The sequence below is a fragment of the Macaca mulatta genome, chromosome 15, assembly GCF_049350105.2.
Source record: "Macaca mulatta isolate MMU2019108-1 chromosome 15, T2T-MMU8v2.0, whole genome shotgun sequence".
Lineage (NCBI taxonomy): Eukaryota > Metazoa > Chordata > Mammalia > Primates > Cercopithecidae > Macaca > Macaca mulatta.
Genome location: NC_133420.1, coordinates 93,708,917 through 93,727,565, shown reverse-complemented (window position 1 = coordinate 93,727,565; position 18,649 = coordinate 93,708,917). Strand labels below are relative to the sequence as shown.

The window sequence follows — 18,649 nt, the reverse complement described above, 5'->3', positions numbered from 1 at the left end:
TTTGTGTCATTTTGATATATATTTTCTGGTTGTTTTGTGGTCTTTCTTTACTTGCTGTCTTCCTTTTAGTGAAGGTCGTTTTCTCTTGTGCCATGATTTAATTTCTTGCTTTTTGTGTTTTGTGTATCTGTTGTGTGTTTTTGATTTGAGTTTACTGTGAGGCTTGCAAATACTATCTTATAACCCATTATTTTAAACTCATGACAACACTGATTGTATAAGCAGACAAACACACAAAAAGTGTTTAAAGTGTAATTAAAACTCTACACTTTAACTTCATCCCTCTGCTTTTTAACTTTTTTGTTTCTCATGTCTTACTGAACTATGTCTTGAAAAGTTGTAGTTATTTTTTATTGGTGTATTTCATCAGTCTTTCTACTTAAGAGCAGTTTACACACTACAATAACACTCTTATAAGAGACATCATTAGGTTATTTATTTGAAGTTATAAAATAAGAGTGTAATTGTGGTGTGTAAACTACTCAAGTAGAAGGAGTTGTACTCTTCTGTGTTTTTCTATGTACTTACTATTACCAGCGAGTTGTACCTTCCGATGGTTTCTTCTTGGTCATTAAATACTCTTTCAGATTGAACAACTCCCTTTAGCATTTCTTATAGGGTAGATCCAGTGTTGATGAGCTCTTAGGTTTTTTTTTTGTCTGTGAAGGTCTTTATTTCTCCTTCATGCTTGAAGGATATTTTCACTGGATATACTGTTCTAGGGTAAATGCTTTTGTTTGTTTGTTTGTTTTGTCAGCACTTTCCATATATTGTTGAAATATGGCCTGTAAGGTTTTTACTGAAAAGTCTGCTACTGGACATATTGGAGCTCTATTGTATGTTATTTGTTCCTTTTTTTTCTGTTGCCATTTTTTGGATCTTTCTTTATCCTTGACCTTTGAGAGTCTATAGATGCCATAAGGTAGTCTTCTTTTTTTATTTTTTATTTTTGACGGGAGTCTTGCTCTGTGGCCCACACTGGAGTACAGTGGCACAATCTTGGCTCACTGCAAGCTCTCCCTCCTGGGTTCATGCCATTCTCTTGCCTCAGCCTCCCGAGTAGCTGGGACTACAGGTGCCTGCCACCACGCCCAGCTAAATTTTTGTATTTTTAGTAGACATGGAGTTTCACCGTGTTAGCCAGGATGGTCTTGATCTCCTGATCTCATGATCCACCCCCCTCGGCCTCCCAAAGTGCTGGGATTACAGGCGTGAGCCACTGTGCCCAGCCGCCATAAGGTAGTCTTCTTTAGATTAAATCTGCTTGGCGTTTTGTAACCTTCTCATACTTGAATGCTGATATCTTTCTCTAGGTTTGGGAAGTTCTCTCTTATCCCTTTGAATGAACTTTCTACTCCAGTCTCTTTCTCTACTTCCTCTTTAAGGCCAATACCTCTTAGATTTGCCCTTTTGATGCTATTTTTTAGGCTTGCTTCACTGTTCCTTATTCTTTTTTCTTTTGTTTACTTCTCTGACTATATTTTCAAGTAACCTGTCTTCAAGCTCACTAATTCTTTCTTCTGCTTGATCAGTTCTCCTTTAAGAGACTCTGATGTATTCTTCAGTTTATTGGTTGCATTTTTCAACTTTAGAATTGCTGCTTGATTTTTAAAAATTTAAATCTCTTTGTTTAAAATGTGATAGAATTCTGAGGTCTTTCTCTGTGTTATTTTCAATTTGTTTGACTTTCCTCAACATAGCTATTTTTAATTCCTGCCTGAAAGATCACATATCTATCTCTCTTTTTCCAGGATTGGTCCCTGCCTTACTTAGTTTGTTTGGTGGGGTCATGTTTTCCTGGATGATCTTGATTTGATGCTTGTAGATGTTCATTGGTGTCTGGACATCGAAGAGGTAGGTATTTATTGTAGTCTTCGCAGTCTGGGCTTGTTTGTACCTGTCCTTCTTGAGAAGTCTTTCCAGTTATTTGAAGGGACTTGGACCTCATGCCCAATAATGCTGTGGTTTTTGCAGACTCAGAGATACTGTCTTGGTGGTCTTGGATAAAATCTGGAAGAATTATTTGGATTACTAGGTAGAGACTCTTGTTCTTTTCCCTTAACTTTCTTCCAAACAAATGGAGTCTCTCTCTGTGCTGAGTCGTCTGGAACTAGGGATGTGTTGTTGCAAGCACCCCTGTTGCCACCACCACTGAAACTAAGCTGGGTTAGACCTGAAGCCAGCAGAGCACTGGGTCTCATCCAAGGCCTGCTGTCACCACCACCTGGCTGCCACCTATGTTCACTGAAGGCCCTAAGGCTCTACCATTAGCAGTTGGCAAAGCCAGCCAGGTTTGTGTCCTTTCCTTCAGAGTGTCTCATTCCCCAAACCCCAGGCCAGTCCAGAAATGCTGTCTGGAAGCCAGGGATTGGCGTCAAAATTCTTAGCAATTTGCCTGATATTCTGTTCTGTTGTGCCTAAGCTGGCACTGAAACCACAACACAAAGTTCTTCCCACTTTTTCCCTTGTCCACAGGCAGAGGAGAATCTGCCTCTGTGTTTACCACTACCACAGGACCACAGTGGGTTCTGCCAGGCCAGTGCCTGGCAGTCATCTTCAGGTGTTTGTGAATCACTAACATAATCCATATTATAGTTAAATATTTATCTGGAGTTTACCGTGGACTAGGTATTTTACATCATAGTAAGCAAAGTTTCCCAAATATAAGTTCTTTTTATTTCTCATTCATGACTTTTGCCCTGTTCTCATACTACCTATTCATTGTAACTTTTAAACTTGAAATTCTCTTTCAAAATAAACGAATTTATACTTTCACCATAAATGGAAATCTAGTACCATTTATATGAATAGAAGGTATTATGAAAGAATACAATAAAAACAATTTTATAAGGCTGGGCACAGTGGCTCACTCCTGTAACGTCAGCACTTTTGGGGGCCTAGGTGGGAGGATCACTTGAGCCCAGGAGTTCAAGATCAGTCTGGACAGTATAGGGAGACCCCCATCTCTATAAAAAATACAAATAAAAAAATTAGCTGGCTATGGTGGTGCATGCCTGTGGTCTCAGCTAATCTGGTGACTGTATACTATTTAAATTTTGATGAACTACAGAGTAGTTTGAGTCTAGGAGGTTGAGGCTGCAATGAGCCATGATTGCACTATGGCAACCCAGCCTGGGTGACAGGGTGAAACCCTTTCTCAAAAAAAAAGTTATGAAAAATATAGTTTCCTGCCAAACTCTTATTCCTTTGTTAAAAAGGACAATTAGCCCTTTTTATGCAAGGTGCTTAGAAATAAACTAGCACCTCATTCAGATATTCTCCTTACCTAAATAAAAAAGATTGAAGAGGAGTTGAAAAAAGATTTTTTTCATGTGTGATTATTTACTTCGGTATTTGTATGTCATCTAAAATGGTGGTATAGGACCTGCATTAAAGTGTTCCACCTGTATTAGTTTGTTAGGCAATTTATTTAATCAGAAAAAATATAGTAAATTTACAATTTAAAAATATTTTGGAATTTACATCTGCCACAAACTGAGACAATTTCTTCATTCAAATTTCTTACTGATGAGCAGGGACCAATTGGTTAGAATCAGAGAGGTTTCTTACCTTTAAGTTACAATTGCTTTCCTTTGAGTTGCTGTCACAAATCTACTGTCCCCCAAGTGGTTTACCTTATTTCAACCATAAATCATACATAAATTTACCAATGAAAATTTGGATATTATTGTAGATATACTGCAGAATTTGCTATGATTTAAATTTTTAAGAGCTTTGAGGTGCATAAACATACATCTAAGTGTACATTGATTTTTAGTAAATTTATAGTGTTGTGCATCCATCATCACAATCTAGTTTTAGAACATATATATATCAACCTTAAAAAGTACATGCCCATTTGTCATCAACCTCTTCTCCCACTCCAGCCTCAGAAAACCTTGGCCTACTTTTGTCCATTTGGATTTAGCTTCCTGAAATTTTCGTATCAATGAAATCATATGGTATATAGTCATTTGTGTTTGGTTTTCATTTAGCATAATGTTTTTAGGTGCATCCAGGTCATAATATTTCTTTTTTCAAAATATGTGTAAATTAAGGGGTGCGAGTGCAGTTTTTTTACATGGATATATTGCACAGTGGTGAAGTCTGGGCTTTTAGTGTAATCATCAGCTAAAGAATGTGCATTGTACACATAAGTAACTTCTTATCCTTTATCCCCTTCTCATCCTTCTGAGTCTAACATCTATTATTTCACACTCTATGTCTGTGTGGTAGTATTCCTTTTTGTTGCCGAATATTTTTCCATTAGTTGGGTGTGCCACATTTTTATCTCCATTCACCAGTTGAGAGTATTTGAGTCACTATGAATAATACTCTCATTTTGAATCATTGTAATACTGCTGTAAACATTTGTATACATGTCTTTGTGTGAATAAATGTTGTTCTTCTAGAGAGATACCTAGGAGTGCAACTACTAAATCATATGGCAAGTTTAACTTTTTAGTAAAGTGCAAAACTTTGTTCCAAAGTGGCTGTAGCATTTTACAATCCTGCCAATAATGTATGAAAGTTTCTGTTTCTCCACATCCATTCTAGAGGGTTTGTAGTGGTGTCATATTTGTGGCTTTAATTTGGTATTTTTTTAATGACCAAAATGTTTGGCATGGTTTCATGTGCTTATTAGCTATTTATCTTGTTCCATTTATGTATCTTATTAGCCATTTCACTATACCTATGTAGTTAATTATCTATTCAAATCCTTTGTCCATTTAAAAAACAAACAAACAAAAAGTAGTGATCTGATCTTGGCTCACTGCAGCCTCAAACTCTTGGGCTCAAGTGATCCTTCCACCCCAGCCTCCCTAGTAGCTGGGACTACAGGTGCACAACACCATGCCTCACTTATTTAAAAATTTTGTAGAGACAGGGTCTCCATAAGTTGCCCAGGCTGGTCTTAAACTCCCATCCTCGGACTGTCCTTCCAAAGTGTTAGGGTTACAAGTGTGAGCCACGATGCCCAGACCATTTTTGTTTAAGTGGAATATTTCTCTTATTATTGAGTTGTAAGAGTTCTTTATATATCCTTGATACAAATTATTTAGCAGATATATAATTTGCAAAGTTCTGCAGTGTTAAGTACGTTCACATTGTCATGTAACCATTACCACCATCAGTATCCAGCACTTTCATTTTCATTTTCTCAAACTGAAACTTCATGCACCATAAACGGTAATTCCTAGTTTTCTCATGCCATCAGTCCCTGGAAACTACTATTGTATTTTCTGTCTTTATGAATTTGACTAGTCTAGGTACCTCAGACAAGTGGAACCACACAGTATTTGTCTTTTTGTGATTGACTTATTGCACTCAGCATGCCTTAAGTTTTATCCATGCTGTAGCATGTACCAAAATTTCCTTCCTTCTAAGGCAGAATGATATTCCATTGTATATGTACATACTGTATTTTGTTTTATTCATTCGTCTGTTGATGGACACATGGGCCGCTTTTACCTCTTGGATATTGTGAATAATGCTGCTGTGAACTTGGGTAGACAAATATCCAGATCCCTGCTTTACTTCTTTTGGGTACATACCCAGAAGTGGACTTGCTGTTTCATTTCGTTATTCTGTGTTTTCTTGTTTTGTTTGTTTTTGGAGAAATTTTCCTTTTTTTTTTTTTTTTTTAAAGAAATTGCCATATACTGTGTTTCCACAGTGCTACATCATTTTACATTCTTACCAGCGATACAGTGGTTCCAATTTCTTCACATCCTTGCCAGTACTTGTTTTCTGTTGTTTTGATGATTGCCATTCCCTTGGGTCCAAAGTGGTATCTCATGGTTTTGGTTTGCATCTCCCCAGTGATTATTAATGTCGAGCATCTTTTATGTACTTGTAAGTCATCTATATGCCTTCTTGGAAGGACTGTCTATTGAAGTTCTTTGCCCATTGTTTTTCTTAGGTTATTTTTTGTTGAGTTGTAATGCTTCATGTATTCTGGGTATAATCCTTTATCAGATATGTGGTTTTTAATACAGTTATGCTCCACGTAATGGCGTTTTGAGATGTTTCTGTCAACAGACTGCATTATATATGATGGTGGCCCTATATAATTCTAATGGAGCTGAAAATTTTTTCTTGCCTAGTGACAATATAAATTTTATATAGTGCAATGCATTACTTTTTCTATGTTTAGTTGTATTTAGATATAGAAATATTTACCATTGTGGTACAGTTGCTTATGTATTCAGTACAGTAATATGCTATATAGGCTTGTATCCTAGGAGCAATAGGGTATACCATATAGCCAAGGTGTGTAGTAGACCATAACATCTAGGTTTGTGTAAGTACACACTGTGATGTTCACATGATGACAGAATTGCCTAGTGATGCATTTCTTGGAACTTATCCACTTTTGTTAAAGTGACACATGACTGTATTTTCTTCTATTTCAAGGGTTACATTTTTACTCTCTTGGTAGTGGCCATTGATGCACAACATTTTCAATTTTGATGAAGTCTGTCTTACCTATGTTTTTGGTTGCCTGTGCTTTCAGTATCATATCCAAGAAATTGTTTTCAAATCCAAAGTCATGAAGTTTTTGCCTTGTGCTTTCTTCTAAGAGTTTTATAGGGTGAGGTCTTCTGTTTAGAGTTGTGATCATTTTGAGACAATTTTTGTATATGGTATAAGATAAGGGTCCAACTTTATTTTTTTACATGTGGATATCCAGTTTTCCCAAAGCTGTTTGTTGAAAAGACTTTCTTTCCTTTTCCCCCATAAATGGTCTAGGTAGCCTTGTGGAAAATAATTTGACTATTTATGCAGGAATGTATTTCTGGACTCTGTGTTTTATTCTGTTGGTCTATATGTGTATATCTTTATGCCAGTACGACAGTATTTTGAGTGCCGTAGCCTACTAGGAAGTTTTGCTGTCAGGAAATATGAGACGTCCAACTTTGTTATTTTCAAGTTTGTTTTGTCTATTCGAGGTCTCTTGGGAATCCATGTGAATTTTAGGATGGATTTTTCTGTTTCTGCTAAAAATGCTGTTAGGATATTAAAAGGACTTACATTGACTGTGTAGATCGCTTTGGGTAGTATTGACATCTTAACAGTATTAAATTTTCTAATCCATGAGCAGAGGATTCCTTTTCATTTATTTGCGTCTAATTTCTTTCAGTGGTATTTTGCAGTTTTCACTATAGAAGTCTTTTGCCTACTTGATTACGTTTAGTCCTAAGTACTTTATTATTTTTGATGTTATGGTTTGCTGATTTTTCTGTGTTGATTTTGTACTCTGCAGTTTTCCTGAATTCATTCATTCTAATAGGTTTTTTGTTGTTGTTGTGGAATCTTTAGAGTCTTTACTCTAAAGATAAGATACTCTATAAGATCATGTCTGTCATCTTCAAACATATAATTTTACTAACTCATTTCCAAGTTAGATTTATTTTATTTCATTTCCTTGCTGATTGCTCTGGCTAGGGCTTTCAGTATTATGTTGAATGGAAGTGGTAAGAATGGGCATCTTTGTCTTAATTCTGACCTTAGAGGAAAAGCTTTCCATCTTTTCACCATCGAGTTTGATGCTGGTTACAAGTTTTTTTGTTTGTTTTTGTTTTTTGTTTGTTTTTGTTGTTGTCGTTGTTGGTTTTTTCTTGCTCTGTTGCCCAGGCTGGAGTGCAATGGTGTGATCTCCGCTTACTGCAAACTCTACCTCCTGGGTTCAAGCAATTCTTCTGCCTCAGCCTCCCAAGTAGCTGGGATTACAGGTGCCCGCCACCATGCCTGGCTAATTTTTTGTATTTTTAGTAGAGACAGGGTTTCACCATGTTGTCCAGGCTGGTCTTGAACTCCTGACCTCAGGTGATCCACCTGCCTCGGCTTCCCAAAGTGCTGGGATTACAGCTGTTAGCCATCACGCCTAGCCAGCTATAGGTTTTTTATCTATCGCCTTTTTATTATTTTGAGATAGTTTACTTCTATTCATAGTTTTTCGAGTATTTTTAGCATAAAAGGATATTGAGTTTTGTCAGATGTTTTTTTCTGAGTCAGTTGAAATGATTATCTGTTGGTGGACACTTAGGTTGATTCCATATCTTTGCTAATGTTAACAGTGTGGCTATAAACATGGAGGTGCAAATAACCCTTTCATGTACTTATTTTGTTTCTTTTGCATAAATACTTAACAGTGGGATTGCTGGATCATATGGTAATTCTATTTTTACTTTTTGAGAAATCTTCATACTGTTTTTTATAATGGCTGTACTAATTTATATTCCCACCACAGCGAGTTCCCTTTTCTCTGCATTCTCATCAGCATCTGTTATTTGTCTTTTTAATAATTGCTATTCTAACTGGGTTAAGATGGTATCTTGTGGTTTTGATTTTCATTTTCCTGATGATTAGTGATGTTGAGCCTTCTTTGATATACCTGTTGGCCATCCATATGTCTTTTGAAAAAATGTTTATGTCTTTTGCCCACTTTTTAATGGGAATGTTTTGTTTAACCGTTGAGTTGTTTGAGCTACTTGTATATTCTGGTTTTTAGTTTCTTGTCAGATGAATAGTTTGCAAATATTGTCTACCATTCAAAAGGAAGGTTATTTCTTTACTCTGTTGGAATGTTTCTTTTGCTATGCAGAAATTTTTTTAGTTTAATTTAGTCCCGTTTGTTATTTTTGTTTTTTTCGTATCTAGAATGTTTCTCCTATGTTTTCTTCTAGTAGTTTTATACTTTTGTTTCTTTCATTCAGGCCTTAAATCCATTTTGAGTTGATTTTTATATATGGGGAGAGGTAGTCATCTAGTTTCATCCTTTTGCAAATGGATGTTGAGTTTTTCCAGCACCATTTATTGAAGGAAGGTGTTCGTTCCCTAATGTATATTCTTTGCAACTTTGTTGAAAAGTCATTGGCTGTAAATTTGTGAATATATTTCTGAGTTGTCTGTTTTGTTGAGAATATTGGTCCATGTGTCTGTTTTTATATCAGTACCATATTGTTTGGTTTATATAACATAGCCTTGATATGTTTTGAAGTCAGATAGATGCCTCCAGCTTTATTCTTTTCGATCAGGATTGCTTTGGCTTTTCAGGCTCTCTTGGTTCCATGAGAATATTATAATTGTTTTTTCTATTTCTTTGAAAAATGAAGTTGATATTTTGATAGGTATTGCGTTGAATCTGTAGATCACTTTGACCAGCTTGATCATTGTAACGTAATTCCTCAGATCCATGAGTATGGACTGTTTGTTTCCTCTTCAGTTTTTTCATCACTGTTTTGTAGTTTTCCTTATAGAGGTCTTCTACCTTATTGGTTAAATTTTTTCTAGTTTAATTTTGTAGCTACTATAAATAGGATTGCCGTCTTGATTTCTTTTTCAGCTAGTTCATTATTGATGTATAGAAATGGTACTCATTTTTGTATGTTGATTTTGTGTCCTTCAGCTTTACTGAGTTTACGTATAAGATCTAAGAGGTTTTTTGTGTTTTTTTGTTTTTGTTTTTGTTTTTTCTTTTTTTTTTTTTTTGAGACAGAGTCTTACTCTGTTGCCCAGGCTGGAGTGCAGTGGCGCAATCTTGGCTCACTGCAACCTCCACCTCCTGGGTTCAAGTGATTCTCCTGCCTCAGCCTTCCGAGTAGCTGGGACTACGGCCACCTGGCACCATGCCTGGCTAATTTTTGTATTTTTAGTAAAGACGGGGTTTCACCACATTGGCCAGGCTGGTCTCAAATTCCTGACCTCGTGATACATCTGCTTAGCCTCCCAAAGTGCTGGAATTACAGGCGTGAGCCACTATGCCCGGCAGATCTAAGAGTTTTTTGGTGGAGTTTTTAGCTTTTGCTAAATATAAGATCATGCCATCTGCAAAGAGGGACAATTTGACTGAATTTTTCCAGCTGGGATGCCTTTTATTTCCTTTTCTTACCTGATTGCTCCGGCTAGGACTTCCAATACTATGTTGAATAGGGCTGGCGAAAGTGGCGTCTTTGTCTTTTTCAGTTCTTAGTGGAAAGGCTTTTAGCTTTTTCACATTCAGTGTGATGTTAGCTGTGGATTTGTCATGTATGGCCTGTATCACATTGCGGTATGTTCCTTCTATACCTGGTTTGTTGAGTTTTTATCATGAAATGATGTTGAATTTTATTAAATGCTTTTTCTGTATTTATTGATAATGTTTTTTGTCCTTGACTCTGTTGATGTGATGTATCTCATTTATTGATTTGTATATGTTGAACCATGTATTAGTGCATTTTTTACACTGCTATAAAGAATATTCAAGACTGGGTAATTTATAAAGGAAAGAGGTTTAACCGATTCACAGTTCTGCATGGCTGGGGAGGCCTCAGGAAACTTAAAATTATGGTGGGAGGCAAAGGGAAAGCAAGGGCATTCTTCACATGGCAGCAGGAGAGAGAGGGAGCAGGGGAAACTGCCACTTACGAAACCATCAGATTGTGTGAGAACTCACTATCATGAGAACAATGTGGGGGGAAAACCATCCCTATGATCCAATCACCTCCCTCCCTCAACATGTGGGGATTATAGGTTCTTCCCTCTACACGTGTGGATTACAATTTGAGACAAGATTTAGATGGGGGACACGGAGCCAAACCATATTAAACCATCCTTGCATCCCTGGGATAAATCTTACTTATCATGGTATATTATCTTTTTGATGTGTGGTTGGATGTGGTTTTCTAGTATTTTGTTGAGGATTTTTGCATTTACCTGCATCAGGGATATTGGCCTGTGGCTTTCTTTTTTATGTTGCATTCTTGTCTGGCTTTGGTATAAGAATAGTGCAGGTATTGTAGAATGAGTTGGGGAGAATTCCCTTCTCTTCAATTTTATGGAAAAGTGTGAGGAGAATTTGTGTTGTAAGTTTGGTAGAATTTGACTTTAAAGTCATCTGGTCCTGGGCTTCTCTTTTTCGGGAGAGTTTTTATTACTGATTCAATCTCATTACTTGTTTTTGGTCTATTTGGGTTTTCTGTCTTCATGATCTAATCTTGGTAGGTTGTTATATGTTCAGGAATTTGCCCTTTTTCTCTAGGTTTTCTAGTTTTTTAGTGAATAGTTTATAATAGTCTCTGATCTTTTGTATTTCTGTAGTATCAGTTGCAATGTCTTTTTCATTTCCGATTTTTTTTTTTGGATCTTCTCTTTTTTTTTCTTACTTAGCAGTTTATCAATTTTTAAAATCTTTTCAAGATACCAACTTTTCATTTTGTTGATCTTTTGTATTTTTTTAGTGTCCTTCATTTTGTTCTGCTTTGTATAAATATATATGTATGTATATGCATACTTTATAGTAGAAATATATATATATTTTAATAGTAAAGGAGGCCACGTCCCAGGGCTACACTCCTGCTCCAGCCCGACCCCCTGATCTTTATTATTTCCTCCTTTCTGCTAATTTTGGATTTGGTTTATTCTTGCTTTTCTAGTTCCTTGAGGTCCATTGTTAGATTTTTTGTTTGAAATCTTTCCACTTTTTGGATGCAGATGTTTATTGCTATAAACATCTCTCTTAACCCTGCTTTTGCTGTGTCTCATAGGTTTTGGCATGTTGTGTTTCCATTTTCATTTGTTTCAAGAATTTTTTAAAATTTCCTTCTTAATTTATTCATTGGCCCAATGGACATTCAGGAGTATTCTATGTAATTCCCATTTATTTAGACAGTTTTCTAAGTTCCTCTTGGTATTGATTTCTGGTTTGAGGATTCTACTGTGGTCTAAGAAGATATTTGATATAGTTTTGAGTTTTTTTTTTTTTTTTTTCTTTTTTGAGATAGGGTCTATCTCTGTTGCCAGGCTGGAGTGAAGTGGCACAATCATAGCTCATTGCAGCCTTTACCTCCCTCGCTCAAGTGATCCTCCCACTTCAGCCTCCCAGAGTTTTAAAATTTTTTGAGAGTTGTTTCGTGGCCTATCATATGGTCTGCACTGGAGAATGTTTCATGTGCTGACAAGAATGTATTTCCATAGCTGTTAGATAAAATTTTTCTGTAAATGTCTGTTAGGTTCATTTCATCTAGAGTGCAGTTTAAATCCAGTGTTTGTTAATTTTTTTGTCTCAATGGTCTGTTGCTGATAGTGGGGTGCTGAAGTTCCCAACTATTATTTTATTTTATTATTATTAGATACAGGTCTCACTCTGTCACCCAGGCTAGAGTGCAGTGGTGTGATACCGGCTCACTGCAACCTCCACCTCCTGGGTTGAAGCGATTCTCATGCCTCAGCCACCTGAGTAGCTGGGATTACAGGTGTGTGCCACCACACCCAGCTAAGTTTTGTATTTTTAATAGAGACAGGGTTTCACCATGTTGGCCAGGCTGATCTCGTTGAACTCCTGGCCTCAAGTGATCTGCCTACCTCAGCCTCTCAAAATACTGGGATTACAGGCATGAGCCACCATGCCTTGCCCCAACTTTTATTGTATTGGAGTCTACTTCTTTTTTTAGGTCTAATAATATCTTTATATATTTGGGTGCTCTGGTGTTAGGTGCATATATATTTAGAATTGTTATATCCTCCTGCTGAATTCATCTCTTTATCATTATACAATGATTTTCTTTGTCTCTTTTTACTGCTTTTGACTTAAAAGTCTGCTTTATTTGATGTAGGTATTGCCACTTCTCACTTTTTGTTCTGTTTGCATGAAATTCCTTTTTCCATCTCTTTACTTTTAGTCTGTGTGCCTTTCAAGGTGAGTTTTTGTAGGTAGCATATAGTTTGGTCATGTTTTCAAATCCATTCATCCAGTCTGTATCTTTTAAGTGGAAAAGGTGATTATTGATATTATTGTGTGTGTGTGTGTGTGTATATATATGTGTATATATATATGTATATTTAAATATAGATAGATATGTGAGGTCATAATCCTGTCCTTTTATTAATTGTTTTCTGGTTGTTTTGTATATTCTTTGCTGTTTTCTTTCTCTTGCTAGCATTGTAAGTTGGTGATTTTCTGTAGTGGTAACATTTGAATCCCTTCTCTTCTCATTTACGTGTTTGCTCTACCAGAGAGTTTTATACTTTTGTGTTTTCATGATGGTAGACGTAGTTCTTTTGCTTCCAACACCCTTAAGCATTTTTTGTACGGCTGATGTAATTGTGATGAATGATCTCAGTTTTTGCTCATCTGGGAAAGACTTTCTCCTTCCTTTATGAAGGATAACTTTGCTGGGTGTAGTGTTCTTGACAGGCAAGTTTCTTTTGTTTTGGTTTGGTTTGGTTTTTTCCTCAGCTGCTCGAATATATCGTTTCATTCTCTCCTGTCCTGTGAGGTTTTTGCTGAGAAATTCACTGTTAGTTGATGAAGGTTTTCTTTAAGTGACTACATTCTTTTCTTTTGCTGTTTTTAGAATTCTGTCCTTATTTCAACAGTTTGATTATAATGTGCCATGAAGACCTTTTGAGTTGTATCTCTTTGAGGATATGTGAGCTTCCTGTTTCTGTATGGTTAAATCTCTTGCTACACGTGGGAAATTTTCAGCTATTATTTTGTTAAATAGTTCTTTTTCTGCTCCTTTGATCTTCTTTTTGCCGTCTGTAACAACAAAAATTCAAATAGATCACTTTATGGTGTCCCATATGTCATGTAGGCTTTGTTCATTCTTATTTATTCTTGTTTTGTTTTCTGAGTTATTTCAAAAATCTGAAATTCATTCTTCTGCTTGATATCATCCATTGTTGAAACACTGGAATGTATTTCTTATTCCATTTAGTGAATTCTTCTGTTCGAGGATTTCTGTTTGGTTTCTTTTTTATGATATCTATCTCATTGGTGAATTTTTCATTCGTATCTTGAACTGTTTTTCTGATTTCTTTGTATTTTTGTGTTCTCTATCTCACTGAGTGTCTTTAGTATTATTTTGAATCCTGTTTCTGGCATTTCATAAATTTCTTTTTTATTAGAATCTGTTGCTGGAGAATTATTGTGTTCCTATGGAGATGTCATAATTTCTTGCTTTTTCGCGTTACTTGTATACTTACAAGTTGATGTCTGTACCTCTGGTGTAACAGTTACTTCTTCCAGTGTTTTAGATTGGCTTTCAGAGGGGGTAGACTTTTTCCTGAAGATCTCGTGGTGTTGGTTGGGTAGGGCACTTTGTCTTTGATTCTGGGTGTGTGCAGTAGTGTATTTTTCATATGACTGTTTTAGCCATCTATAGCACTAGTAGTGTCTGTGATTTCCTCAATGATTTAGGGTGCAGTTGTTAGCAGAGGCTGAGGTGAAGTATTCCTGGGCAGTGGGATGCCAGGTAGGCCAGTCCTTGGGCACCAGTGGTGGTGGCAGCAGGCTGTGTGCCTGTCCTTCGGTCCCAGGGTACACAGGCATGGTGTTAACAGGTTTAATTGGGTTAATTCTTAGGCCTCCATGTGGCTTGCTCAGGTGCTGGTGGTTGCAGTGGATGACCAGGTGAGTGGGTAGGTCCTTTGGTCCCTGGGCAGTGTGTGTGGTATGGGCTATGGCAGTAGTTGTGGTGGTAGCATCATGCTGGGTGGGCTGACTCTCAGGCTTCCCTATAGCAGTGCATATGTGTGAGTGGCAGACAGGGTGGGGCAATCTCTATGCTCCAGTCTCTATGCTTGGGCACTTGGGGGTGTGTGGTGCCAGGCCAGGTGGGCCTGTCTTCAGACCCCCTGGTAGAGTGCCCAGGTAGCAGCAATAGGTAGAGAGAGGCTATCCTCAGTACATGTGCATGTCCACTATGGCCCTGCTGCTGGAGGGGATAGGGTTGTGTCGGTAGCCTCACACCAGAGGCTGGGGTGGGGCAGGTATGGTGTGCTTTGCTCCAAGCAGTGTCAGAAACATTGACACTGGCATGCTGGGAGATTCTGTCTCAGGACATGTTCAAGTGTGCTTCAGTCTTGCTGTTTGTGGAGGTGGGGTTGCTGTCAGTGGCAGCAACCCCAGCTGACAGGGTTTAGGCTCTCAGAAGTGTGGGCTTTGGCTCATTTTGCCCTTGTGATAGCCTCCCCAGTATGCCCTCCCCAGTGCATTGTACTTGCCTGTTTTCCACAGTGTAGGATTCTATATATGCTTTAATACCAGGGACTCTGCCACTCTGCTGGGTCCAAGTAGCATTGCATCACTGTAGCCCCCCAGGTAGATGCAGGGAATGTTAGTAGGGCTTTACTAATGTGGAAATGCAGGGACTCTTGTGCTCAAGGCCAGGATGCAGCCTGATAAGAGCTGGACTGAAAATGGCACAATGCTATAGCTGTTTAGGTCTCATGCAGGTGGTAGAGGACTCAGTGTGAGCTCTCTGGAGCAGTGTCATCACGTGGTCTTTAAGAAGTTCTCTGTGCTAGTCTCTGGACCCCCTCTCTGTAAGCTAGGGGTTGCAGGAGTCCATGGTGGGAATGTGGGCTGCTGGGTATCTCTCAGCTTTCCCCCACACTGGAGATCTGCTCTGTGCTCCAAGTTGATAAAGGCCAAGCAGACAACCTTGCTTCCCTCTCTTTCCTTGCTTTAGCTGTTCCCTGTCACTTCTCTGCTAAATTCCAGTGTTGTGTCTTAGATGTTCTGTTGAAAGTGTGACTACTCCCTATTTGGGTTTTTCTTTGCGAAGGAGGCAAGGGCTGATGTCTCTAGTCAGCCATCTTGAAGCCCTCCTCTATTTTTGCTTTTGTTGCCTGTGCTTTTCAGGTCTTATCCAAAAAATTCCTTGCTCAGACCAATATAAGGGAATCATTTCCTTTATGTTTTCTTCCAGTAGTTTCATAGTTTTGGGTCTTACATTTAAGTCTTTTAATCTTTTTTTTTTTTTTTTAATTGAGACAGAGTCTCACCCTGTCCTTCATTCTTAAGTGCAGTGGTGTCTCAGCTCACTTCAGCCTCCACCTCCTGGATTCAAGTGATTCTCCTGCCTCAGCCTCCCGAGTAGCTGAGATTACAGGTGTGTGCCACCATGCCCAGCTCTTTTTTTTTTTTTTTTTTTTTTTAGTAGAGATGGGGTTTTGCCATGTTGGCCAGGTTGGTCTTGAACTCCTGATCTCAAGTGATCTGCCCACCTCAGCCTCCCAAAGTGCTGGGATTACAGGCGTGAGCCTCTGCACCCAGCCTCTTTAATCTATTTTGAAATGAGTTTTGGGTATAGTAAGATAAGGGTCTAATTTCATTCTTTTGCAAGTAGCTATCCAGGTTTCTCAGCACCATTTATTAGATTATGCTTTCTCCAATGTGTGCTCTTGGCACTTGTTTTGAAAATCAATTGGCTGTAAAAGCATGGATTTATTTCTGGCCTATTTTGTTCCATTGTTTTATTTGCTTTTATTGCCAGTACCATGGTATTTTGGTTAATATAACTTTGTAGTATATTTTGAAGTCAGGTAGTGTAATTCCACTAACTGTTGTTTTTGCTCAAGATTGCTTTGGCCATTTGAAGTCCTCTGTGGTTCAGTATGAATTTTAGGCTTGTGTTTTCCACTGCTGTGAGGCATATCATTGGTATTTTGGTAGGGATTGCATTGGATCTGTAGATCACTTTGGGTCATATGGACAATTTAACAGTATTAATTTTTCCAATCTATAAACATGGGCTATCTTTCTATGTATTTGTGTTTTCTTCATTTCATTACTGTTTTATAGTTTTCATTGTAGGGATCTTTTACTTCTTTAAGTAAATTTTTTATTCCTTGGTATTTTTATAGCTATTAATAAATGGGATTGTTTTGATTTCTTTTTTCAGCTAATGCACTATTAGTGTATAGAGACATTACTGGTTTTTGTATGTTGATTTTGTATTCTACAACTTCACTGAATTATTTTGTTCTACCACTTTTTTGGTGGTATCTTTAGGGTTTCTATATGTAAGATTGTATTACCTGCAAATAGGGCTAATTTGACTTCTCCTGTCCAATTAATTTGGATACTTTTTATTCTTTTTTTGTTTTTTCTTGCCTAATTGCTCTGGCCAGGATTTCCAGTACTGTGTTGAATAAAAGTGGTGAAAAATGGTATCCTTGTCTTATTCTAGATTAGAAAGAAAGATTTCAGCTTTTCCTTTTTCAGTAGTGTTAGCTGTGGGTTTGTCATATATGGCTTTTATTGTGTTGAGTTACATTCTTTCTGTTCTTAATTTGTTGAGAGTTGTTGTCAATAGATGTTGAGTTTTGTGAAATGTTTTTTCTGCCTCTACTGAAATGATCATGGGGTTTTGCCTTTTATTCTGTTAATGTGATATATCACATTTATTGATTTGTCTGTGTTGAACCATCATTGCGTTCCTGGGATCAGTCCTACTTGATCATGGTAAATTGTTGAATTTGGTTTGCTAGTATTTTGTTGAGGACTTTTGCATCTATGTTCATCAGGTATTTATTTTTGTGAATGTTGACGTCCAGTTGTTTGAATACTATTCGTTGCAAAGACTGTCTTTTCTCTGTTGTACTTCCTTTCCTCCTTTGTAAAAGATCAGTTGGCATATATTTGTGTGTGTCTATTTCTGGGCTCTCTATTCTGTTCTATTGATTGATTTATTATTTTGTTAATACCACACTTTCTTGACTACTTTAGCTTTATAGTAAGTCTTGAAGTCAGGTAGTGCTGGTCTTCCAACATTGTCTTCTCCACTAGTAAGTTGCTAGTCTTGGTCTTTTGCCTCTCTATATCAACTTCAGAGCGAGTTTGTTGATATCCAGAAAATAAATTTCTGGGAATTTGATTGAGATTGTATTAAATCTGTATATCAAGTTGAGAAGAACTGACATATTAACAATATTGAGTCTTTGTATTCATTAACATGGAATATGTCTCCATTTATTTTTTCTTTTCTTTTCTTTTTCTTTCTTTTTTTTTTTTTTTTTTTGAGACAGAGTTTCACTATGTCACCCAGGCTGGTGGTGCAGTCTCGGCTCACTGCAACCTCCATCTCCTGGGTTCAAGTGATTCTCCTGCCTCAGCCTCCTGAGTAGCTGGGACTACAGGTGCACACCACCATGCCTGGCTAATTTTTGTATTTTTAGTAGAGATGGGGTTTCACTATGTTGTCCAGGTTGGTCTTGAACTTTTGACCTCGTGATCTTCCTGCCTCAGCCTCCCAAAGTGTTGGGATTACAGGCATGAGCAACGGTTTCACCATGTTGGCAGGCTGGTCTCAAACTCCTGGCCTCAGGCGATTCATCTGCCTCGACCTCCCAAAGTGTTGGTATTACAGGCATGAGCCACCGTGCCCAGCCTTGTTTTTGTTTTTGAGATGGAGTCTCTGTTGCCTAGACTGGAGTGTAGTAGTGCAGTCTCAGCTCACTGCAACCTGTACCTCCTGGGTTCAAGCAGTTCTTCTGCCTCAGTCTCCTGAGTAGCTGGGACCACAGGTGTGTGCCACCACACCTGGCTAATTTTTGTATTTTTAGTAGAAATGGGTTTCACCATGTTGGCCAGGCTGGTCTTGAACTCCTGACTTTAAGTGATCTGCCCGCCTTGGCCTTTCAAAGTGTAGGGATTACAGGCATGAGCCACTGCGCCTGGCCTGCAAATGTTTTGTAATGACAAATTCTACTTTTTTATTGCTGGTATATAGAAAATTTATTGACTTTTGTGTATTAATCTTGGATCCTTAACCTTGCTATAGTTGCTTATTCTGGGAGGATTTTGGGGTCAATTCTTTCAAATTTTCTGCAAAGATGATCATGTTATCTATGAGTAAAGACAGTTTTATTTATTCCTTCC

At 37.7% G+C, this 18,649-nt stretch overlaps 1 protein-coding gene across 6 annotated transcripts in view; it reads left to right on the top strand.

Annotated features, from left to right (window-relative positions):
- The window catches only part of RIC1 (RIC1 homolog, RAB6A GEF complex partner 1), a 153,682-nt gene that overhangs the window by 16,785 nt on the left and 118,248 nt on the right, over nt 1-18,649 (top strand). For 2 of the 6 annotated variants that reach the window (XM_077966119.1, XM_077966118.1), the window contains exon 2: nt 1,752-1,854. The exons of the other annotated variants lie outside the window; for them this stretch is intronic. In XM_077966119.1, coding sequence (XP_077822245.1) covers nt 1,816-1,854 — 39 coding nt within the window. In that variant the 5' untranslated portion in view covers nt 1,752-1,815. The remainder of the gene's footprint in view (nt 1-1,751; nt 1,855-18,649) is intronic. 6 annotated transcript variants of the gene reach the window in all.